The 25,461-nt window shown below is 41.5% G+C and overlaps 2 protein-coding genes across 2 annotated transcripts; one reads left to right on the forward strand and one right to left on the reverse strand.

The window, feature by feature from the left end:
* Window positions 1-8,012, forward strand: LOC103055547 (carbonic anhydrase 4-like). Its single transcript, XM_088142536.1, has 8 exons — window positions 1-76; window positions 302-331; window positions 802-966; window positions 2,650-2,798; window positions 4,335-4,424; window positions 5,251-5,329; window positions 6,567-6,724; window positions 7,794-8,012. Exons 1-8 carry the CDS (start codon window positions 1-3, stop codon window positions 8,010-8,012), a joined length of 966 nt encoding a protein of 321 aa, XP_087998662.1.
* A 3,347-nt stretch (window positions 8,013-11,359) lies between these two features.
* On the reverse strand, window positions 11,360-20,075 carry LOC103054602 (carbonic anhydrase 2-like). Its single transcript, XM_025171686.1, has 8 exons — window positions 19,991-20,075; window positions 19,239-19,268; window positions 17,075-17,239; window positions 16,018-16,163; window positions 15,413-15,502; window positions 13,552-13,624; window positions 13,306-13,469; window positions 11,360-11,518 (listed from the first exon to the last, which is right to left on the reverse strand). Exons 1-8 carry the CDS (start codon window positions 20,073-20,075, stop codon window positions 11,360-11,362), a joined length of 912 nt encoding a protein of 303 aa, XP_025027454.1.
* Window positions 20,076-25,461: the final 5,386 nt, after the last annotated feature.

Genomic DNA, 25,461 nt, shown 5'->3' on the forward strand with positions numbered 1-25,461 from the left:
ATGGCTTCTCTCAAGATACTCATGACCCTCATGATGGTCTTTTCACTGGCGGGGGGATGCTACGCCAGCTCTGAAGGTAATTTGGAAAGTGCCTTGCTGGGGAGCGGGGAAGTGGAGGGCCAGAACATCCTGCCAGGGTAAAATTAAATCCTGTTGGGATGGATTTGGAAGCTAATAAGGTTAGCCTGGTTTGGACTCAGATGGGAAATGCCAGGCTAGAGATGAGACTGGGAAAAATCTGGAAAAAGCCAGTGACTAGACTTGGCCAAGAAACACAACACCCTATTTCTTTCCTTTATAGGTTCCTGGTGCTACACTGAGCCGCATTGTGGTAAGAAAAATGGAGCCGTTTTCCTTTTTGATCCCCTAGATCACAAGCCATGCTTGATTTCAGCCAGGGATCCTCCAATGTAGTGTTTCTTGACCTTGGCAACTTTAAGATACGTGGACTTCAACTCCCAGAATTCCCCAGCCAGCCATGCTGGCTGGGGAATTCTGGGAGTTGAAGTCCACATAGCTTAAAGCAGCCAAGGTTGAGAAACACTGCTCCAATGCTTTTAAACTACAAAACTCTGCTTTGTAAAGAACAAAATATATCTCTGAACATTGGCAGAGTGTATTTTTCTTAGTAGTAAAAAAAAATAATAATTCTGTTCATATAATTTGGTAACCATGAGCAGGATGACTAGCAGAAATAGTAGCTTCTAGGAAAGCTAGATACCCACTACCTTTAAAAAAAATGTATTTATTTTGCACCTCAAGTCTAATGACCATCCCTTTTTCCTGGGGACTGTTGGGAAGGTCCTAAAACATGGATATCCCTTGGTCGTTGCAATGGCAAGAGGCAGTCACCCATCAACATCATCCTGAGTGAAGTCTCCCACAACCCCAGTTTGGGTCCCGTGTCTCTGGTTGGTTATGAGAACAGCAAAGAGCTGCGGGAAATCAAGAACACTGGGAAGACAGGTGAGGAGATATGTGTTCTATTTTGAAACCAAAAAGTTTCTAGTCCTCAAGGTAGCAATGGGCGGGGGGGGGGGAACTTCCAAACTGCAACAAGGGAACACCTCTGACAGACTTTGTACACTGTGTGTAATCCTTTGGGTTAATTTCCTAGGGAAAAAAGGTTAAGGAAACCTATGTGCTGTGTTTATAGGCTGTTCCTATCACAAACGACTCTGAGTTTCAGATTATTTTGGGATTTGTGTTGGGGTGGGGTAGGGAAGAGGATGGAGGGAGAATTTTAACAGTTGACAGTTTGAGGAAGGAAGGAGAATCTGGGTCAAAATGGATCAGATGCTCTTCAAATGTTGGGTGGTCGTCGTTGGCGGTGGTGGTACGGTTCTTCCGGTTGATCCTGGCTCTTGGTAACTACAGGATCCGATCAACCTGCAGCTTCTGATCCACCTCCTTTAACCGCCACACCAAACTCTCTCTCTAAATGTTAGATTAGAAGTCCCATAATCCCCTAGCTCTAGCTGCATTCGTGCCAGGAATTGCCTTAGTGTGAATTTCTTTGCATTGTTCCTCAAAAATAAGCAATCTTGTCCACCGTGAATGAAATGATGAGTGAGTTTGGAGGAAAGTCGGTGAAGTGGGGAAAAAAAAACCATTCTAAATTCTTGCCAAGAAAACTGTGTGCGTGTGTGCAAGGGGCTGAATTTACGTGAATAAGGCGTGTTTGCCTTATTCAGTGGATTTACTCCTGCATAATTGTGCAAAGGAGTGTTAGTTGTGAAGGGATGCAACTAGAAACATAAGTCATTATCTTTTGATGTTTGTATTTGCACAGTTACTTGTGATTTACAAACAAATTACTAAAGGCGGGGGGAGGAATAGAATATTTCTCCCATCAGATGGGCAATGCTACTCTTTCCATTGCTGATACATTCGAAATTCTTGAGGGAAAGGCATTTTTCACAAATAAATGAAACCTCAACTAGAAATAAATCTAAGACACAAATCCTTGCTTGAAAAGTTAACCCCACTGAAATTAGTATCCTTGGATAAGAAATGAATGTAAAACATATGGTCATATTACTCTCAAGCATGTAAGGGTCATAATTCCTCCCTTAAATACCCTTGTCTGCCATGTACACGTGTGTGTGTCTGTGTTATTTTCCATCCAGCCACTGGACCATCATGGAAAATTACATAGCTGCCTTCTGGAACGGTCAGCTGATGTGCTGAGATTACTGCAACTCCCAGAATTCTCAATTGTTCTTGGCTTGGAATTTTGGGAGTTGTAGTTCCAGCCTCTGGTAAATCTAAGGTAGGGGAAGACAGGCAGATCAGATCAGATGAGTAGCCTCAGAAGTTGTGCAGCTGACATTTTCAAATGTGCTGGTTAGCGTAATTGATTCCATCACAGCGTTTAGCCCAAGAGAAAGCAAACACAGGTTCTTGCAAACTAAACTCCCACAATCAGTCACTCGCTGGGCTGAAGGCAAATGAAATCCAAGATAATGAGAGGGACATCATTGCCTGTTCTTGGTCTAATAGGAAGAATGGCCGGGGGGGGGGGAGAGGGAGGACAATCTAGAGCAGGAGTTTGCCCATAATTTATTCTCAGATGCCCTCAGAGGTTAAAGAACCTGATCTAGAATTATGAGAATGCAGCTGGATTTTTCTTCTCTTTTTAATCGGCAGTTGACGTACACCTGGGAGATGGTCTCCACCTTGGTGGCTTTGGCCTTCCTGCACGGTACACAGCCAAATCCTTTCACCTTCATTGGGGAGATGGTGTCTTTCAGCCTGGTTCTGAGCATCAGATTGATGGCAAACGATATTCAATGGAGGTGAGGTTAGATTTCCCAGTCGACTTACTACTTGGCATTCTCTTTTCTGCACCGCAAAAGAGTCTTCTGGAACTGCTTTATTACAGCATAAGCAATAGTAACTCAGTTATTTTTGCTGCCACAGATTAACAAAGTGAATCCTCTGGAAATTCATTTGGGGCCTGGGAACGTTTCAGGAACCTTTCAGGACTGAGTTTGCTGTGCTGCAGCTTTTGAAATCTATTGTCCCTCTTCCAATCACAGCTTTTCCCCGGAATGTAGGAACTTACATTATTTTAGGGACTGAAGCCAGACTTGGAATGCAGCCAGGGGCACATTTCCCAAAGTAAACGGAGTTAGTTCAAAAGCTCAATTAAATGTATAGTTTAAAATCACATTAATTACATTATATTGATACAGTTAACCCATATGTTTAATAGCTTCTGTTGCATTCAAAATGGGAACTTACTGACAGCTTCTGGAGCTAAACTTTTATTAAAGTTTTTTAAAAAAAGAGATAAAAACTATTACAAACTAATAAAAGTAAGAAAAAGAAAAGAAGAAGAAAAGAAAAAGAAAAGAAAAGAAAGAAATCAAAGAGGAAGTTAAGAGTACAAGCAAGTAAAGTAAAAGAAAAATAGAAAAGAAACAAAGATACAAAGAAGTCGCTTCTGATCTTCTTTACAGCAGTTATAAATACAATTATAAATTTACCTCTTACTCTATGGTTACAACATAACTCTCTTCTTTCCATAATCTGTTCTGTCTAATCATGAAAACCATAAATCACAAGTTCATTTTTTTCTGTTTCACACAAAAAGTTTATAAGGGGTTTCCAGTCAGCGATAAACAGTCAATTTAGCCATCTCAGCAAGTTCCATCATCTTCACCAACCATTCCTCCATTGTGGGCAGTGCCAAATCTTTCCATCTTTGTGCATACAATAATCTCACTGCAGTTATCATGTAAAGGTTCCATGACTTTTTTCCAACTGTTTGTCCATCAGTCCTAAAAGCAAAACCTCTGGTTTCAATTGTATATTAAACTCTTAGACTCCTGAGAGCCACGTGGGATCTCAACTTGCACATCTCTAAAGTAAAGCAGTTAGATCTGCAACATCTGTCATGACGTTGTTGCCTGTGCCAGCTTTTCCCAATGTGGTGTTCCTCACTGGTGTATGGACTACAAAAGTGAATGGTTAAGATGCTGGGCTAGAAACTGGGGGGTTCAAGTTCTAGTTCTCTGTTATGCATGAAAGTCAGCTGGGTGATGTTGGGCCAAGTCACTCTCTCTCAGCCCAATCTGCCTTATGGAGTTGTTGTTATGGGGAAAATTAGGAGGTAGGGGTATTAGGTATGTACATTGCCAAGAATTGGTGGGATAAAAATCTAATGATAAATAAATATTGATGGGGATTTATGATAGTTATGGTTCAGTATGCCTGGAGGGCACCAGACTAGGAAGTTTGGTCTATATCTCTGACACTAAGGTGGATCCAAAGAGAACAGGACAGGTGGTAGAGACAGATCCCACATGACCTTCTTGTTCTCGCTTCAGCTGCACATTGTACATACCAAAAACAACATGAACATGTCGGATGCTGTGAAGGATCCAAAAGGCATCGCGGTGCTGGCATTTTTTGTCGAGGTGAGCAGCCAATCTAGACCAGATACACTGACCAAATATGCCAATTTATAAAAAGAGGTAAGGTGGGGAAGATAGGTACACAAATGTGCAGATCAGCTGAAAGCATGGAGGAAAAGGCATTTTTCCAATAGAAAAATATATATTTTTAAAATGCGCTGGACAAAGTGTGTCTAAAAATTCATCCCATCAGAGAAAGGGGTGTGCAAACGTTTGTATTTTTTCCAATTGACTCATTGATTTTAACTGATGGATGCATACGGCTGAAGAAGAAAGTAAGAGAAAATGAAAGAAAGAAGCAATTAATCCTCTTCTAAGCTAAGTTTTGATTCCATGCTTCTTTTTCTGCCCCCACCCCCAGCCCCCATTTGTCTGTAATGTGGATGAAAGAGGGAAAAGAAAGAAAGAAAGGAAACCGATGTCCTTTACAAACTATGGATCATTTTCCCAATCGATGTGAAAGATCAAGTCGTGGGTGGGTGTTGTATTTTTTCCAGCATTTCAATTACAATAGGTTGCACTTAAGGCTATTAGATTTGGGTTGCAAAACTAGAGACTACAGCTAGGTGGCAGCAAACAGATACCAAAAAGGAGCTTTGCCACCCAGCTCTCCCAGTATTTTTTCACTGTAAGTTTCATATACAGTAGTATGCTATCAGCAACACCAATCAGGAATGCCTCCCCATGTTTCTGGTTTTGAATCTAACCCTGCAGAAGAGGTGAAAAACTGGAAATATAGCTGGCTAGGGGAAGAGAATATTCAATGTTCACCTTTGTTTCATCCCCAAATTCTTCTGTGTTCCCTCCTACTCTTTCCTCCTTTTTGCAGGGATCTGAGAAGGCTCAGAGCAAAACTGCAGATGCGTGGGAATCATTTGCAAAGAATCTCAAGAAAGTTTCCAAAAAAGGTAAATTGGTCAGAGATATTTGGATTTGTGGAGTCCTTGGGGTTCTCTGAGGCTCTCTATTTGGATCTTCTTGCATCTCTAAGACAGCGGCTTCCATAATGAACTGGAAAATGGATGCTTCCGCTTTGCCACAAGCATCGTCCAGTGGGGTGATTGTTCCAACCATTTCCCCGTCCTGTCCCACAGCGCCTTTCTAACGACTCATTAATCTTAAAAAAAAAAAAATTCAAAGTCCCAGACATTGGAAAACACTTTGTTTACCTATTTGCTTCTTTAGTACAATTGTTATTTCTGTCCTGACTTTCCTCTAGGGAGGTCAGTGCTGGGCACGATTCTACCTATCTCCTCTCCCCTCCATGTTATCCTCGTCGTTATCCTCGTTGCAGCCTTGTGAGGAAGGATGGGCTAAAAGCTAGTGATTGGTACCTAAAAGCATAAGCAGCCCCACTGGATCGTACCCCTGGCCCATCTAGCCCAGCAGTCTGTTCTCCCAGGGGCCAACCAATTGCACAAGGTCTCCCAGCAGATGGCCATCAGAGGCAGCCCCACTGCCCTCAAGGCTTAAGAGCCATTGCTCCCCAGGACTTCCACAAACTGATCCAACCTTTTTTTTGAAGCCTCTGAGGAATCGAGGCAGAAAGTGCCTTTGAAGAGACTGTGTGGGAAGTTGGTGGCTAGAGAGAGACATTGGTGTGAGTGTGCTGGAGTGTGCAAAGGCTCCCAACCAGTTTGGTGGGATTTCAGTCCACGTCTCTTCGGTCTTAATCTGACGCCCCACAATTACTGCATTAAGGATCTGCATCTCTTTCAGGCTAGGGGTGCCAACACAGGTGTGGTTCTATACATGGGAGGGCATAATGTGCCCCTCCTCCCAAAATCTTGCAGTTTTGGTGTGGGTGCCTGAATTTGCCCCCCCCCCCAATTCAGACACTCACACCAACATTGCAAGATTTCATGAGGTGTTTGCTGTTGTTTGTTTTGTAAGATCTTGTGAATTTCAAGTTTATCGCATGAGATCCTAAACATTTTTTTTTTTTAATCAAAGTGATATTTTAATGTTACTTGAATTCGGGTGGCAGTAGGGACCGTCTTCCTCACGGCAACTGTACTATCGGTTCTCAGTTCTAGCTGGCTTTCAATTTTTCCTTCGTATTCACTGTGAAAACAGGCTCGAAACTGATTTTAGTTGGGCATGTAAGACGTAACTACGTTTCCTCCTGTCCCTGAACAGGGGAAGACGAGGATCTTGACAGCTCAGTTTCTCTGCTGGACTTGATGGGTTCCACGGACCTGGCCCGCTATTACCGCTACCCTGGATCCCTCACCACCCCTGGCTGTGATGAGGCTGTCGTATGGACCATCTTTGCTGAACCCATCCAGGTGCCGCCCAAAGTGGTAAGACCGCAGCTGGGAGGCCAGCAGGAAAGTCCGTAAAAGGACTTAGCTCAGCTAAAGAGAAAGTATGTCCAGTTGTGGGCACCATCTTGACTTTTTTGACCCCTTCCTCCCTGAGGACACCCCTAAGAGTGTTTCTCCCCTATGGATTCCTCTCAGAAAGGAGATTTGAGTCTTTGCCCACTGCTCAGCTGAAGTGCTTTCCTGATGCAGCCGAAAGCGATTCTGTCATGAAATTGGTCCTCCCGGTTGCCGATCCTTTTCCTCACACTTTTTTGCTCTGTTTTAAGTCACTGCACGCCTGACTTTTCTCTGACTTACTTTACAAAGTTTACATGCCTTATATGGTGCCAGAATACAGTGGGAAATTCTATTTCGACATGGGGGCAACTAAGGATGACTTAAGTCCATCTTGCTCACGGGCTAAGGATGAAGTAAAAGCAACATGGCTTTATGAACAGTAAAAGGATGTTGCCAAAGCAGGTCTATGCTGTGGTTAGGTGCAAGTGGGGGGAAGCAATGTTTGTCATTGAAATTGGGCTTTGCTAGAAATAGGGCTGTAAGCTGTGACTCCTTTTTGGTTTAATTCTTCCTCTTCTGCTCAAGCAAGGAATTATTTATTTATCGTATTTACATAGCCGCCCAGAGTCACGTTGTGTGAGATGGGTGGCAATATAAATACGATAAATAAATAAAATAAATCATAGTAGGCCTTCTGCTCCATTCGCTCTTTTAAAAGAGCAGCCAGCAGTTTTTTTGCCTGGTTCTTGGAAGATAGACTTCAAAACATCCCTTCCTGTCCATCTGTCTGGTAGTCTTTTCTTTTTTTGTTACAAATTAATTCTTATTCTGCTCAGTCTTGGGAATCTCTGTTGGACAGTTGAAGACCGAGGTTCTTAAATAACCAAGGATGCACATGAAGAGGATATTGTAACATTTTGTTGTGCTGGCAAGTTATGTAATTGTCTTGTTGACTTGCCCTGATTGCATTTTAGTGATTGGAAGCCCTGTGGCCTAATCTAAAAATCCCTTCCCTTGCCATCACCTCCACTTCTCTTTCTTTCAATAGGTCAAAAAATTTTCTTCGGAGCTGTCTTCTACGGATTCTTCCAAGGGACCCCAGCTAAAAAACAACTTCCGTCCTGTGCAGAAGACTGGGGATCGGAAAGTGGAGGCATCTGATGCTTTGAAAGATCACCTGTCTTCAGCTGCCTTTCTTGTTTCTCCTCCAGTTGTATTTATCCTCTTCCTTTCTATCACCACCTTTGTACCATTCTTATCGGTATAAGTGAGGATGGTAGAAGAGAACCACCTGGACTTGCAGTTCCTGAGAGGTCATAGCTAAGGCTACAACCTTCCTGGCCTCCACAAGCTCCATTTTACTTCCTTCTAACCCTCAACCAGCTTATTCAGGGGCAGAAGCTCAGGAAAACAAAGTCAAAAGGTTGGAAGGTGCATAACCCACCAAGGACAAGAAAACAGAGAAAGCAAATGGAAGCTAATATTGCTTGACCCAGTTGCTGGGGTGCGGCGCTGCTTGCCACGGTAAGGCCAAAGCTGAAATGAAAACTCTCCATTCAGAACTAAGTATTATGACATCTAAACCTGTAGATCATCATTTTCAAAAGATGATGTTAGAGTTTCTAAGATCAGAGAGATAAAATAGATGGTAGACAGATGATTAGAGAGAGGGAGGAGGAGGAGGAGGAGGAGGAGGAGGAGGAGGAGGAGGAGGAGAGAGATTCAGATACAGGTTTCAGTGTGGATTTTGTTTTCTCTCTAGGAAGCTCTCATTTTTTAAACAGTGAAAATCAGTTTTCACTCTAGCTATACTAAAATATGCAACTAAGGACATTCACAAAAGATGTGACTTTGGAGGCCTCAGACACATCTCAAGTGCTGCACAGAATCTCCATCTTCTCCTGTTTCCTTGCAAAGGCTGCATCTTTTCCTTCAGCAGAGCCAAGTCCATACAGTCAACTGCTATTGAGGCAGTTCTGCGAGGCAACTTAAGCTGCTGATCTTGCGGGCTAATGCCAGCGGGAAATGAAGTCAACCTTCAGAAAGTGCTGAATGGATTTCAGTCATGCTTCAGTTTTGGCAACAACGCTGGCCAGGAGATCTGTCCAGACAGCTCTCAGTTGGTGGCCTGCCTGCTTCTTTATAACTACCAATCTCTGCTGGGAAAGCAAGCCCCCAAACACTCTCTTTTCTTGGAAATGGGGGGGGGAGGGCTATGTTTGAGGATGTGTGATTTCTATGGGCAGACCTTTCAGATGACACCCTCCTGCCTTGATTTCCACTTGGATTGAACTTTCTCTCATCAGAGGACTAGTAAAAAGGACACCCCACTCGTTCACCCTTCTTTGTACACTTGGATTAGAAGAGGAAAGTAGCAGACCTCTTGCCAATTTCACCTGGGTGCCCAGGAAAGGTTCGCCTCTCACCCTTCTATCAGGAAAGTTGTAAAAAGTAACAGTAGGCTAGAGGAACCTGTTGAAAAAAAAAAGGAAAAATGTTCAGCCCAGGACAAAACGGCCACGGAGGGCAGTGCTGGAGGGAAGGAGATGTTTCTGCCATAGTGCAGATCCAAGACGTTTGCCAGCGAGTCAGTGAAGCTCAGCCGGCCGACCACATCGCACCAAACTTGTGCTGGAGGAGGTAGCAAAACACTGCTTTTGAGCTGGAGCAGGACAAGATGGGAAGAAGCTGGAGGGTGGAGGACGAAGCTTATATGTCACTGTCCTCAAGATATGGTTAGTGGGGAGCCCTTGCTTCAGGGCAAGCGGGCTGTGTAGATGAACCCCAAATTGTAGAGAGTAATCAGCACACAAGTATGATGGAGCCCTACCTTTATTCTCCTGTTATTGGACAATAGACCATAATAGGCTTGCAAACCAAGACCTTAGCCGAATGACAAGGCGGGGGGGGGGGATTATCACCCCATAACTGTCTAACTTTCCACCTTGATACTGGAACCAGTTCCTTTTTGTTGTAAAGCTGAATTTGTGAACTGTAGAAAATATAACTAAAACTGAAGCCAATCTAATTTACTGCTACAAGCTGCTCCTCGGTGATGCGGGGGAAAAAAACTTAATTTAAGTGTGTTTTTAAAGTGGAAACTTTTCAGAATGTTACTCACCCTACTTGGGGTTTCACAACATGAAAATAGTTGGGGGTTTTTTGGTCAAGATCTTATGAATAAAGTGTGACTTCTTGCCATGGTGGTGATTAGAGAGTTTTTATTGTTGTTTTGAAATAATTAAAATGCAGGAGAAGGAAGTAATTCAGAACGGGACAGAGATAGGAGCAAAGATGACAGTTTCTCTCTTAATGCCATGTTCGTGATCTATGGCCCTTCATGCCACAGACTATTTTTCCAAAAAATTGTGCAGCAAGAAACTCTGTAACAGATATAGTGTCTGACTGGGTCCTTAAAAGGTGAACGTATAGAGCAATCAACTCAAGCAGGATGAGTGTGTGAATATGTGTAGCTTGTCCACAGGCATAACCAGGGATAAAAGTGTTTGAGGAGATGACAACCCAAGGAATACATGCCCTTTCTGTGGGTCACCCTTCATTACTATAGTTCCACCTTCTCAATATCCCCTAAATCTGTTGGGATGGCTGTTGTCAGTTAGTACATATCTATCTCACCTTTTCTCCACCAAGATCAGGGTTTTGTATCTGCTTCCATTCCAGCAGCTGCGTCCTCATAATAACTTTGTGAGGTAGGTTAGATGGAGATAGTCACCAACCCATAATTATCTAATAAACTTTGCAACTGAGTGGTGATTTGAACTTGTGTCACCCCATCCCATTTTAGCACTGAAGATGTTACCTAGCCGGGTAATGAAACATTTGCAAGAAAAGAACCAAGCTCGGAGAACCCCAAGGACTCCACAGAACCTGTGTCTCCCTGGGCTTAGGTTAACATGTTAATTATGTCACCATAATGGTAATGCACTGGAATACTGTACAGGTAGTCCTTGTTTAGCAACCACAATTGGGACTGGCAACTCAGTTGTTAAGCAAAGCGGTCACTAAGTGTAACTGCAAATGTGCTTATGATCTTACTTCTGCCTTCCTTTGCTTTACAGACCTGCGAAAGTCATAAATGCAAGGATTGGTTGCAAAGTTACTTTTTCATCACTGTTGTAACTGCAAATGGTTGCTGTGCAAGGCAGTGGCTAAATGAGGACTATCTGTACACAACTTCTAATTTCTAGCCAAGAAGAATCATGGCTAGAAGGATCTGGAAGACTCTTCCAGAAGAATCTTACAGTATCTTGCCTAGATTTGAGGAAATGGTCCTTTTTTGGATTAGAAACTGCCTTATTTTAGATGTCTGTGGAGTCAGAGTGGATAAGGTGCTGGAAGACACATCCTAAACCTCTTTTCAAAACCACCCATGTTCAGTTCCTACGAAGTATCATGATAGAATTGCTTTGTGGCTGACATGGTAAGAGTTTATATCTACCAAATATAGAGAATAATACATACAAGAAGAACCATAACCACAATTTTGTGCTGTATTGGGTTCATTTAATATTGTGTAAAATTAGAATCACAACATTCAGGACATGAAGACAGTGTCCTGTTCAAGAGGATTTGAAGTCCTCTTCAAAAATGTCTTTAGTAAAAGCAGTGTAGTAGGCAGCTGATCACTGATATATTTTCTTTGTAGTAATAGACCTTTCGACCTTTCAAGGGTTGCAGAGGGCGGAAATTATTTCTCATTCGCCTGCCCTCTTTAACGGTAGTAAAATATAGTGAGTTTGAGAATATCTTAATCTGGAAGAAAAGGAGAAAAAAAGCAAATGGCGGAGGGGAGGGAGAGGAGACAGCAAAAACTGAAAAGTTAGTTCATGCCCCCAAAAGCCAGATGCTTAATGTCTTAAGTAGGGGTACCTGACTTTCAGCCCAGAGCGCTTTCTATTTCCTCACATTTCAGCAGCTCAATTTCCTGCCACTTCAGGAAGGAGACATGGAAACACATAAATAGACATAAGGAGGGAAGAAGATCCCACCTCTGTCCAAAACAGCAAGATCTTCAGGAGGTTCAAAAACATCAAGATGGCAATCACAACCATCATTATGATTTTTTGACACTCCCTTCTATCTGCACGCTCCAGTCCAAAAAACGATATGCTAAAAATAAAATCCTAGCGCTTAAATGCAGAATGTGATTCCATCTACTGCAGTTTTCAGCAGACTTATATATATTTGGAGCTTTCATTGGCAACTTGGTCGTTAAGCACAGCGGTCACTAAGTGAAACTGTGACTGTGTTTATGATCTTACTTCTGCTTTCCTTTGCTTTACAGACCTGGAAAGGTCATAAATGCAAGCTACCAATGAATTGGTCTTGATCTATGACCAATTGGTCTTGTTGTGAAAGTCTTTTCCAAACACAGATTATGGCAGTGTTGTCCAAACTTGGCCACTTTGAGATGAGTGGATTTCAACTCCCAGAATTCCCCAGCCAGCATGGCTGGCTGGGGAATTCTGGGAGTTGAAGTCCACTCATCTCAAAGTGGCCAAGTTTGGACAACACTGGATTATGGGCAGCATAGAATCCCTAGCACACATATTCCCAAAAGGTTTTTTTTTTTCCTGAGAGGGGCATTTTCACTTGGGGGGCAGTAAGCTCCGTAGACAATAACTGAAGAATGTGTGAGTCCTGGAGGAGCAGGGAATATTGGACAACACCCATGTGCTACCATCTTATCTCACTCCAATCCTAATGTTTGTCACAGACCTTGCAAACCTGCCAATGTCTTTTAATGGCCCCTCTCAAGATGGCTGCCTTTCTACTGACCAGTTGAATTCCACAAGCTTTCTAAAGGCAAACATTGAAGAATAGCCTGTCTTGCTCCAGGAGGCCCCTGACCACTCGTCTGTCTTCTGTGCCAGCTACTCCAGACTGTTCTGCACTGCTTGCAGAACTTCCCTGCATCGCATATACTACTTCTACCCCTTCTGTTCCTCAGTTCCTTCCTCACTCTGGACTGTGAGTTTGTCACCTCACTGCGTGATCCTAAGAAGCACAAGTATCTGCTAGACCTGGAAATCTGGTTACTTGGACTTTTGTAGTTTTCCAGCAATCCAGGGGATATCTGGACAAGGCTGGCTCAAGGCAGTTTGGTATCTAAGATAAAGGAGGACCAGATTTCCCCGCTACTCCATGTACAGAAACTGACCTCGCTGGGAGTTAAATCTGATCTCCAAACTAGCAATAAGATAGCTTTCTCTACCATACCTGAGGGCAGCGTGGATTAATACTTAAAAGGCCAGGCTGGCGGTGTAACATATAAAACTATCTCCTTCAACATTTCATTGCCGCCACCACCATCAGTATCTGCAGCTTGAGGTCCATCTTATTTATCTTCTGGTAGGGCTAGCCCTGAATGCAAAGATAGGTCTGTTTGCTTATGGCAACAATGTCCTGATCCATATTGGTGTCCAGCATACTCCGGAATCTGAGCTCGTAAGGATCAGCTGACTCTAACAAGGTCCAGTCTACTTTCAGAGAACCTTAGAATCCGTTCCTGAAAACTGAAATGAACGTTACCCACTCACCACTTGTTCAGAAACCTCAATGGGGTCTGGAAAGATAATCCAGGTCACAACCTCTTCACAGTTTGGAGTGGTGAGAGAGCCTTTGTAGCAGTAATAGTGGCTTACGTCTGCTGTGCTCAATAAGCCACCCACAGAGAATTCCCCATTCAGATCCCAAGTGTCACCTAAAAAGCCAGAAAAAGAGACCAGTATAACATTACCTCATTTTTTTATGGGTAGGGAATGGATGGGACTGGAGAGACTCACCTTTCTCTGGGATTTTTTTGAAGAGGTTAGCTAGAGTGTTCCATGGATTGACTTGGGCATACTTTCGGGACTTCTATGGGGAAATGAAGGAAATTAGTACATGGTCTCCTGCAAGCATACTAATAAACTACACATACATCCTACTTGATGGGGTGCAGGGAACAGCCTGTTAGCTTGCCAAATAGTCTCTAAATTAGAGATGCTAGCTTGTAGAGAATAGCATGAGCATGCCTGGGGCAAAGGTGGGCTTTGGTTGCATTCATGTGTACTGGTCTGTGGGAATGACCTTGGGAGACAGGAGGAACAGCCGCAGACTGGACAACGGTTGTGTAAAAGGTATCTCAGCCCACAGAAGGAGAGAAGGCATGGGAAGTGTTTCAGAAAGGACCTTCCCTAGTTTTCCAGAGAGTAAAAGGAGAGGAGGGAAGAAATACTTTCAGTCTTGCAAGATTCTGTTAATGTAACCTTACAATAAATATAAAGCTAGTACTTATAGTTGTGCTTCTTGTCTGGACTACCTCAAAGGGCTAACACATAATTGTTAAAATGTGTCCAAACTGACCAACACTATCTTTTCTGTTATTAGGGAATGCTTCACCTGATATGAGGACAACTAAACCTGGTGTCCTAGTTTACATCTTCTCTACCTTACCAAAACCTGTATTATATGAAAACTTTGCTTGTCCAAAGTCATGATGGACAGCAGAGGTCAGTAACTAGGGGCCCATCAGGCGATGAGCATGACTTACAGGAGATGTTAGTTTGGAATGTACAAAGAGTAAATGGTAAAGAATATAAATTAACACAGAAAATAAAAGAAAGAAAAATAGTGTTATGTGAAACTAAGAGAATGAGGGTGGATGAAACAAATTTTAGAGAAGCTAGCCTGAATTCATTAATGCATGCAGGGAAATGACAGTAAGTTTCATAATTAATGAAAACACTGAAATGTATGTATAAATTGGTGTCATCTAGATTCTTGTGGATGTTTATGAAGGTAGGAATCTGTAGGTTGTTGCTAACTGCAGTTATGGTCCAATGAATGGTGATGGAAGAAGAATCAAGGATGAGTTTTGGGGAAAAATTCTGCAATATTCTGATTGAATATAATCCAAGAGAATATATGTATATATGTATGTATGTATGTATGTATGTATGTATGTATGTATGTATGTATGTATGTATATTAGGTAAGAGTAAGATGAGAGAGTATAGAAAGGGTTTTGGAACCACTGGAAACTCTAGAATGAATGAGAATGGTAAACATTTGATGAATTGGCGATGTTTGCCGGCTTCCCCTGAGGACTATCAAGACCATGTATAATACCTTGCAAAAAGAATCATAAAAGTCAGATGCATACTTGAGAAATTTGTGTGGTAGAATAAGAAGAGATGGGTTTAAGGACTGGGCGGGTGCTGAAGGAAAGTGCATGACCAGCACAAAAGGAGCATGTTAAGCTGGTTTGATCATACAGAGGGAAAGAATGAGGACTAGACTGCAGATCAAATGTATGATGGAAGAGAGAACAGGTCCAGAGGAAGGGGAACCAATTAAGTCATGGCTGGATGGCAACCTGAAAAAGCGAAGATGGAGGAACAACAGCTAAAGTATGAAGTAGTATGTGGATGTGGTAGACACGAGGATGGTCTGCAAGAATAAAAAGATATACAGTAGAGATGTATGGGGAATATTTTGGTGTGAGCTAGATTTAGAGTTACTGTATTGCCTTCTCTTTTTCTTATCTCATTTCTTAATTTCTTCTCTTTGCTATTTCATATTCCACCCTAGACAGCCCAAGGAACAGAGAGAGTCTTGGACCAATCCAGCCTTTGACTGGCACCAACCATTCACGCTACTCACCTTCATGAACAATGCCAGGACAGCCACTCCTTCAGGATCCTTCAGTGCCTCTTCTACACTCATGTTGTTTTTAGTGTGAACCAAGTGGAGCTGATGCAAGAATGGAGAAAGAGCATGAACGTCAACATTTTAAATATAGTGTAACAATACAGCAGTTTGGTGCTCAAGTCCAGCAGGATTATTCCGATGTGGAGGACCAAGTTCTCTCTCTCTCTCTCTCTCTCTCTCTCTCTTTCACACACACACACACACAGTGCCAACAAAGCTCACTGATTGGCTACTTGTAGTTCTCAACTGTTCTCTTAAGATAGTCCTCAGGACAGTAGTTGTTCTCTCTTTTTTAAGAAGCAACCTATTCCCAAAGGACTTTGCACCTCCCATTAGTGATTTTTACCTGCTTCCCCTGAGGACTATCAGGACCATGTAAAATAGCTTACAAAAAGAGCCAGCCAAAGTAGGAAAACAGACAACAAAGTTAGAGAACCAGGATGGCAGAATAGTAAACCGATCTTAGCTTGTCAAGCCATCAGCACTATTCTCCTACCGTCGAGACAAGTGTCCATCTCTTAGTAGTTCCATTTCTGCCGTTATCCTGAATTGATTACCTCCATGCTATAGCGTTGGCCGTTGATTGTATGCTCTGAGCCATCGCTGTCCTCAGTGCCCCAGTGGAAGTGGAAATGCTGTAGGTAGTATGTGGCTCGAAGGCCGGCACTAGAGATTGTTGCTCCTGAATGAAGTACCACCTCAGCTGCAACAAATCCAAAGCAAGGTTACAAGCGAATATCTTGATGGGTCTTTGGCTAAGGAACAGACACCAAGTACAGTTGGCATTATTCAAACGCACTTTGATCTAGTCTGTTCAGAAATCAAATCCAATATTTAGGTAGACAGGTGTCGCACAAGGCCAGAAAAATTGGTTTGAAATGTTGCAGTGTGGGTAAAAGAACCCTTGAAATCTGAGAAAGAAAAGGGGGAACTTTAAAGCATGGCAAATAAAGACCCGATGGACATTTTGCCCTGTTTTTTTTTAATTGACTGATTGATTACAGGCCATCAAGTCACTGCCGACTTTTAGCGACCACAAAGGCATTAGTCCCTCACTTAAGGAACCTGAGAGAAAGAAACCCAGTCAACTCACAGAGACCCCACCCGTAACGTACTGACCAATAAATGCAATCTGGAGTTTTATTTATTTAGTTTCAAAAATTCTGCATCCTTACCCCTTTTTTCCTAGCACTGAACCTGATTAATGAGAATCTGGGCAAGATTCTGGCTTCCTTGATCTTGTGTTGCTGTTTAGGCTTGACAAGCTTGGAAACTGGTCAAATTACCAGCTCTCACATATTAGTAAATGCGTTAAGGGAGGGTCTCTGTGACTTGTCTAAACTTCTTTCTCTTGGATTCCTTAACTGAAAGACTAACACCTCTTTTAAGGGATAAGAATGAAATGTCTGTCTGCTCTCTGTTTGCCATGTTTGGCAATGCTCACCCTTGATACAACCTCTGTTGTACTGTAATACTCTAAGTCCACCAGTCTGAAAATTGCCAAGGCTGGGAACCATCGGCATAGAAAGGAATGTGCCTGGATCAATTATGAGAGTTCCAGGTGAAAGAACTCCTTATACATAATGCAATGGATGGTCATTAATGAATTCGTACCTTGATAGCCTTTATTCTTAAGTTGCTTTACGAGTTTACGGTCTTCGTAGTTGGTGAACCTTATAGGTCCCAGACCAGCCCAAGGAACGGCATCCTTGGTATCAATGTTGATGGGAGACTGTTTCCTGCCATTGCAGAAACCAAGAGATCCCCAAGTCTGAGGTCCTAGCAGATAAGGAATAAGGAGATGATTATATTCACCGTACAATAGTGTCCCCTTGCTTTTTTTGTTTCTTTCTGCAATTAGAACATTTCCTAGAATTTGGCAAATGGGGTTGTGTGTATGTACTTACATAAAGCCTCTTTAATGGTCTGGATGAAATGGGTTTTTTTGTACATTACAAGTGCAGAATTCTTTCAGACATGGAGGCTATCTTGAAATAAAGTCTGGATTTCATTAGAGGTACTCTCAGTCAACAAAATAATATAATAATTATTATATTATATTAATTATATTATATTAGCCACCTGGGGGTGGCTAGCACCTTGAAGATGCTCCTGTAGGTTAATAACCTTATCCGTACCTTGGAAGATATTATTATTTATGTATGAATATGGCTTTTACTGTATTTTTATTGTATTTTAATTAATATTTATTCTTGTTTTTATTGTAAACTGCCCAGAGTCACTCCTTAGTGAGATGGGTGGTGACCAAATTTGAAATATAAACAAATAAATAATGAGCCTGTATAAAAATTAGAAGCAATTTCAGTGTTTATAAATACTGTGATGCAATCACCAGTCAGGTACAAAGGAAGGGATTTTGGAACTTAATATTGTTTCTGCTGATTTTTCTCCTTATTTATTATTTTCTCTTGTTTTCCTTTACATGATTACATGCATCTCTTTATGGAACAATGACAAATAGTGGTGATATATCAATATTAATATTATGTTTAGAGTTTTATAGAGATTTTTAGTTATTTGATGATATATTGAACCTAGTTCTATACATTGAATGAATAAAACGAATTTCCAATGTTATGATAATTATTCATTCTTCATTTACTGATATTTTATTCATTCTTTATTTACTGATATTTTATCTACCATGTCTCTTTCTGCCTTATTTTTTTTTCTTTCATGTAGCTATTTATTCTGTTCCTTAAATCTTTTAAACAAATTATTGATTAAAAAAATAAAAAATTAACAAGGCTGACTTTTATTGGTCTCAGGTTTCTAGAAGGATCCCTTTAATATTTTATATCTGGGCATTGTCAAACCAGGTTTGTGCTGGACCTTCTGGGCTGAGATGAAGACTGAACATCCTTTAAACCATATCTTCCTAGCTAAGATATAGCAATGATCTGCATTTATTGGCAAGGGCAACTCTTTCTTTTCTCTTAGGGAAGCATATTTGTGTGTGCAGATTCGGCCACATCATTTTTAAAAGGCCATTTCCTATGGTGTTAAAGGCGAGGATGCTACGCCGTGCCTTGCATTCAAGGGGTACTTCTGAGGCTTCTGTACACCAGGGCTACACAACCAAGGGATCTGGACCACAACTGCCACAAAAAAATATGTAGCAATGGGCTGAAAGGAAAAAGCTGTTGGCAAAAGCCTTTAGAAGTTCTTCCTCAAGTTACAGCACTTTTTAACAGCGAGATTGCTGAAGGTATCCTGGGAGATACCAGCCTGTAATTACGTTCTATGAGAACTCACAGAGAAAAGCATTTTTCCATGCTCAAGTGGTGTGTGAGGGCGGGTGTGTTCATTCATTTAGACTCATTATTGCCTTTCCCTTCTCATGTTAATGTTTTTAAATTAATTTAAATTAAATTAAATCCCCATGCTGGCTGGGGAATTCTGGGAGTTGAAGTCCACACAGCTTCAAGTTCCCAAGGTTGAGAAACACTGATCTAGTGTTTTAATTATTACTACTTTTATACCATTAAGCTTATATGTTAAGGCTAGCCTTTTAAAAAAAGCTGTGAAGTAGACTTCTTCAAAGTGTCCTCAGCCGAGGAAGGGAGCGGTAAATTAATAACAATAATAGCCAATATGAAGCTCAGGGTGGGTACTGATTGCATTGGAGAACCTTATAATGGATTTGCTGGGTGAGGGTGTGCCAGTCACGTCGTCTCTCCAGAGAAAAGCTTTGTGGTTTCCACAATGAGAAGATTTCTAGAGTCAGGGGAAAATCTAGGATTGCTACGTGGCTTACCACAACTTGGTTTGTCATAACACCAGGTCTCTGCAAGAAAGAAAAAGAAAAGGGAAATTAAGTGGCTTTTTTTAGTAAGCATTTAAGGGAAGGAATGCCAAAAGCATTGCAAGGTATTTCTTCCATTCAGAGGTGTTTGCGGGGATCCAAAAAATCAAGATGGCAGCCCAGCCGTGCAATCAAAGCCCCACCCCTTCTCATGTGTGCCGTATGTGTATGGTTATGGCCAGCATTTTAACTTTTTTGACCAGCTCCTGCAGACACCCCTGCTTCCATTAAATGCCCAAATCATCTTTCTGGCATGCAAAGAGGTTGTCTAATTCTCTTACTTGTCAGGTTTCCTAATCCCTCACATATAAGAACTGAAGGTGCTGAGAAATCTGCTTTCTCAGAGATAAATTATGGATGGTTAAAGTGAGATTTTCTTCCAAAAGAAGAACCATTGTATTTGTTAAGATTTTCACTTCTGGGATTAACATGAAAAGAGAGAATTCAACAATACAATCCATTCCTAAGGACAGGACATAGTAGCACTTTCTCCAAGGACTGACGCCTCCAAAGTAGCCTGCTTTGGTGATTGTAAGCTCTTAATTTCCAACCAGAAGCAACTAATGGCAAATTCCTCTCCATTCTGGATGATGGGCTCCAGATTATTTTCTAAAAATGACTATCAGTTCAGGGGTTTGTCACTGGCTGGGAATTGCAAGTCCACATTCTAGGAGGGTGTCACGTTGTGGAAAACTGAATCTTACCATTGTGACTATCGCAGAATCCTTCCAGGATCACGACAATCAAAATGCACGCTAATGATTTCAATGGAAAACCGACACTTCCCATTGCGACCTGCACAGAGGGGGGACATGATTGGTAGACCACAGACTAGTCTCTCTTTCTCTCACACACAGTTTTTACAGCCTGCTCAAATCAAAAAGACTCCGGGCAGGTTACTAAAGCAGGTCAACTAAGGATATTGGGATAAGCCCTTTGGGATATGTATCTACCAAGTCATGAGTTTCTCCCTACTACTTACCTCATGAGTTTCTCCCTACTACTTACCTGCCCAAATAATTCCTTGTGTGCTAACTACTCTAAACAGTAATTAAGTAATGCCATTTCAAAGGACGTATAGTAGACCTGTCCAACGTGTTGCTCTCTCAAGATCTTAAATTCCAGTTTGCATAAAGGTTGTAATTCAATACTGCAAGAGGCCCCAAGTCACTCACTGAGCTTCTATGGCTGAGGGGGAACTAGAACCTGTATCTCCTCACTCCTATTCCAACACCTTTACCACTACACCACCTTGGTTCTTGGACTGACAGAATGTAGCTAGCCCAAAGTCATGTAGTAAGTTTCCATGGCTGAGAGTAGACTAGAATCTGTGTCTCCCTGCTCCTAGTCCAACACCTGAGCCACTACATTACATGTCAACTTCTGAAACCCAGCCAGAATCAGCCCTTATCTGATTCCTGAGCCATCATGCAACAAGGATGTTCAGTGAAGTCCTTGAAAGCAAAGTGAATTCCTCAGGAGAGGCACAAAATAGCTGGAAATTTGTGAGGGACTTCACATCAAGGTCAAAAATGCTTGGATTCTCTTGGATTCAATTCTACCACTGGGAGAATATCTCCCCACTGCTTACCTGCTGTGCTCAGGTCTTTCTGGATTTGAAGTCTTTGGGAACTGCTTCTTTCCAGAAGTGTCTTTCAGTCTGAGGAAACGTTGCTTTTATTATGGGTTACCTCCTCCCAAGGAGGAGGGGAGCAATGGGTAGGAAGGCAGTGATTGGACACACCTTAAAATACAAGAGGAATTGGACCATCCAAACAGGCACTTGCCTGTTGATGAGAGGCTGATGATTTGTTTGTATACATACTATGAGGAAATCATCTGAACAGCCAACCAATTAAACAAAATTAGTTGATTTATATATCATCTGGCATGTCATTGAGAGGAGGCCAGGACTATCTTGAATCATGTTTAATTGCTCTATTTTAACCCATCTAAGGACCCTGAATACAGAATATTCCCAACTGAGGTTAGCTGGGAATCCTGGAAGTTGTAGTACTGACACATCTGGAGGGTTTCTGCTTGGACACTTCCAGTATCTGCTGATTACGGAACTAAGGAAAGGCTGGAAATATCTCCTGCCATTCATTTATCTTCCCTGACCTTCATTCCAGTTAAAAGCTGGGGTGTGTGTGTTATTTTGGCTTTCTTTTTCGTTTATACTCAGGAATTTGACATTGGTGATAAATGGAACATGTTCTCAGGCCATAAAGATGGATTGTCCATTTGAAGAGATGGAGGAGGTACAGCTCTTCCATTAAGGTTAGCCTTTGGAGAAACACAATTCATTTCAAGAGGCACAAATGTTGCAAGGACAGATGTGGCTGTTGTTGAAATGAGACTTGGTGGGAGAGGTTAAGGAAGGCAGAGGGGTGGGCAAACAGGCTGATCCAACCTGTAGGACACAATTTGCCAGGAAGCATTTGAGGAGCAAAATCCAAATGCCCCCCTTCTTCCTATTCCTTAATAAGGAGCACAATCCAGGGAACTGTGCACACCCAAGCCTTGCTTGTCATACAACTGTAATATTCTGCTTTAATTCCTATGTGTTCAGTGAACTTGAATGGGAGACCTTCCCTATCAGTTCTGCCCCCTGTTCATTAAGGGGATGACCTTGGGATTTTCTGGATCTCCATAAATTTGAAGGGCTTCAGTAAGTTTCAGGTGTGGCCTTCTTTTCCTTACCTTCTCAAGCGTTTGAGAACCAGCAGGAATTCTAATATTGTTCATTTAAATAAAGAAGGGAACACTGGAACCTCAGGACATTAGCCACAAAGTCTACTTACTACTTCTTTAATTTCCTGAGTTTATAAGAAGAAACCTGCAACTCCTGCTCTTGTTTCTTGCACAGACACCCACATGTGGCAGAACAGCTTGCTTCTGATGTGAAATGCTGGTGCTGTGCTTGGCCACAGCCGAACATATGATCCATAATGATTGGAGACCAGTTTTTAGGGCCAAGATGTAGACACCAGAACTAGTTTTAAGTGCCACAATTCACTCTGGCATCTTACAAGGAAGGTGCAGTGTCTTTCCAAGGCTGTGACCCACATATCCCAGGAAAAGCAAACTTCCAGGTTAGGTGGCACAGCCTCCTCCCAAACTGAATCACATTATTCCTCACTCTCTAAATTAAAGCTATTCATAAGCCATGCTCCCATTTGCATTGAACCAAGGCACACAGTTTTTCTACCAAGTTCCCATGTTGTTGCACTCATCTTGTCCCTAGATAAGCTGAAGCTGTCCTTAGATATTCCAGTTTTAAAGGGGTATTTTCCCTCTTTAACCAACAGCAATGACAGTTGCAAATGTGAAAAATGTACTATGCTGTATCATCTATTATGTCAGAGTTAAGTCGAGTGATTAGTAATGGGTAGGATCAGGGAAGCACTAACTGCCTTTGCAGATCCCTGAAATCCCCAGTTCCCAGTTAGCCTTGTCTTCTGCCATTCTGCTCTTGTCTCCCTAAACTGGAGGACATAACGGCGCTGTTTTTATCTGTTATTTATTTAAAGCATTTATGTCACCACCTGGCTCAAAGAATGTGATTCAGGGTGGCACGCAAAACCAATTCACAAAAATGCCAAGAGAAAAAAACAAACACATACAAATAAAAGAAATAAAACAATTAATTGGTGATCAGAGACTCACATTTGTTATATTCCACCAAATGGGAACCCTAGTCATCTTGAGCCAAGCGTCCTTCAGATTTGCACAAGAGCAGTAGAGCTGTATTTTGTTGGCCCCAGGATGTCCTTTGCCTTCTTCCAGTAGCATGCAAAGAATAACCTGTGTGTTTTGTCTGCATAGCATCATATGATTCATGGATGTCACTATATTACGTCCTCTGCTAAAGAGTAGAAGAAAATCTTTCCCTCTGTGCATTGGATGGAAGGGTTTGGCAGAAGTTCCACAAGCAAAGCTCTTTCCACCACAGAGATATAATCCTGGCAAAGATGGAAAAACAGCTCCCCAATGGAAGATACCAGCATAATGCAGTCACTTTGGTGAAGCTGAGCAGGTTTAGATCTAGTCAGTAACCGGATGGGAGATAATATAAGTTGCCTTACATTTCATGATGAAGGCAAGGTGTGATGTAAAACTACCATTTAATAAATGTAAAATACTTCAGGTATGCCTACTTACCAGGGCTCTGCCCCAGAATTAGCCTAAAAGGATAAATGACTCTGATGTACAGGTAATCCCCAGTTTAAGAACAAGTTCTGTTCCCAAGGTCTGTCTTTAAAACCAATTTGTATGTAAGCTGGAACAGTGTTATTGTATAATGCTGTATAAGTAGTATTGTGTAATGAACAAACCATTGTGTAGATAATTCAAATCATTGTGTATTTAATTCAAATTTTGCTACAATAGATTCCGTTTTTAACTCTGGGTTATTGGTAACCTGGACGTTCTTAACCCGGGGACTCCCTGTATATATAAATTCAATGTCTAACATCCTTTCTTCATATTGCACTGAGATTGTTAGACGCTCAAAAGTGGAAAGGTTCAGCACTACCCACAATGGCAGAATGATTGTTAAAGATGATGGAACTCGCAGGGATGGCTAAGCTGACTTCTTTGATTAGAGAAAAGACAACATTTACATTTACTGTTGACTGGAAACCCTGGATAGTCTTTTGCATGAAACAGAAAAAAATGAATTTTTGATTTGTGGTTTTGATGATTAGAAAACATCAGATAATAGGAAAAAAAGAGCTTCTTTGGTAACCATAGAGCAGTGCTTCTCAACCTTGGCAACGTTAAGAAGTGTGAACTTCAACTCCCAGAATTCTGGGACTAAGAAGTGTGGGCTTCAGCTCCCAGAATTCAACTCCCAGAATTCTGGGAATTGAAGTCCACACATCTTAAAGTTGCCAAGATTGAAACACACTGCCATAAAGTAAGAGTTAATTTTGTAATCATGCTTATATTTGCTGCAAAGGAAATTGGAAGCTTCTTCTTTCAACTTCTTATCTTTTCTTTTTGCACTTTTGTCTTTTCCTTTCTTCTTTTTTCCTTTCTTCTCTTTCTTTATTTTGTATTAGTTTTTGTTAGTTTTTAATCTTCTTTTTAAAACTTTTCATAAAAGTTATATTAAAAAATAACGTCCTTTCTCCATGAGCAGTCGTTTGCCATTCCTTTGGTGAGAGAAAGATCTGCCATCATAATGAAATGTTGTCCTATTTTGTGACCCTCAAGTACTTGAGATGGCAAGTGTTTGCCACTATGGAAAACAGCCAAAGGAGGTTGTATAAATCACAGTCTGGGGACATGAGAAAGCCACTATCATGGGACAGGGAATAAAATTGGGCTTGCTAAGCCATTCTGGTAGCCCAAGAGCTGCATTTGTACAACACAGAACCTGCTTCTTGAATTGTTCCATTTTTCACGGACTGTATCAAATCACAAACTACTCAGACAGGCTGGGTTCCCATCACTTGCTGAGTCTCAAAAGAAATAAACCAAAGGTCAAAGTGCAAGCTTAGCATGATATGGGCATGCAACTCATGGAGCCTTTCACTGGCTTGCAAATGCAACCTGTAAATCAAAAGTTGGAAACGGATTAGTCAATGCCATTGCTGATGCAACAGAACAGCTAAAAGACAGAAAGGTGAAATAGATTAACTTGAGCTAAGACCTCTAATGCGGAGAGTCAAGATTTGTTTAATTTGGATTTGTTCCATTAATCCAAAATTTGGCAACCTTTCCTCTGGAATAAACAATACTTTGACTCAGTTATGGTAGCTGAATGTTCATTTACACTGTAAACAGCCATGAGTTATTTAATTTTGGCAATACGTAGAAGCTTAGGAAATGAATAAATGAAAGGAAGGTTATTGTTTCCACTTGAAGAGAAACTAAGGATGTGCCAATTGTTTTAATAATTTAGCTGCTTGCTATTTCAACATGCTCCTTTACAATAGAAAGATTTTATCCGCACTGTTTGTCATTAAGTTCTCTCTTTGAAAAAAGTAGGGTAAAAAGAAAATAAACTATCCATCAAATCACTCTGGAAAGACAAAGATGCCTGGAAACTTTAAGCTGCAAGCAGCATGAATTTTAGTTCATGCCCTGAGATGGAGTGAAGCGGCCTGCTGATTGGAGATTGTGGGAATTGAGACCCCAAGTAGCGCTAGACAGAAAAGTCATCCTG

This window comes from Python bivittatus, unplaced genomic scaffold (assembly GCF_059951505.1).
Source record: "Python bivittatus isolate LINGU-HERP-01145 unplaced genomic scaffold, Pbiv_v1 ctg000440_np1212, whole genome shotgun sequence".
NCBI lineage: Eukaryota > Metazoa > Chordata > Lepidosauria > Squamata > Pythonidae > Python > Python bivittatus.

Coding starts and splice junctions, on each gene's coding strand:
- LOC103054602 (XM_025171686.1), bottom strand. CDS start 20,075: ATGGGAAGTGTCGGTTTTCCATTGAAATCATTAGCGTGCATTTTGATT. Junction 15,503..16,017: donor GCCAACGCTATAGCATGGAG/GTAATCAATTCA, acceptor TTCTTGCATCAG/CTCCACTTGGTTCACACTAA. Junction 13,625..15,412: donor TCCTGGCATTGTTCATGAAG/GTGAGTAGCGTG, acceptor ATTTCCCCATAG/AAGTCCCGAAAGTATGCCCA.
- LOC103055547 (XM_088142536.1), top strand. CDS start 1: ATGGCTTCTCTCAAGATACTCATGACCCTCATGATGGTCTTTTCACTG. Junction 2,799..4,334: donor GCAAACGATATTCAATGGAG/GTGAGGTTAGAT, acceptor TTCTCGCTTCAG/CTGCACATTGTACATACCAA. Junction 6,725..7,793: donor TCCAGGTGCCGCCCAAAGTG/GTAAGACCGCAG, acceptor TTCTTTCAATAG/GTCAAAAAATTTTCTTCGGA.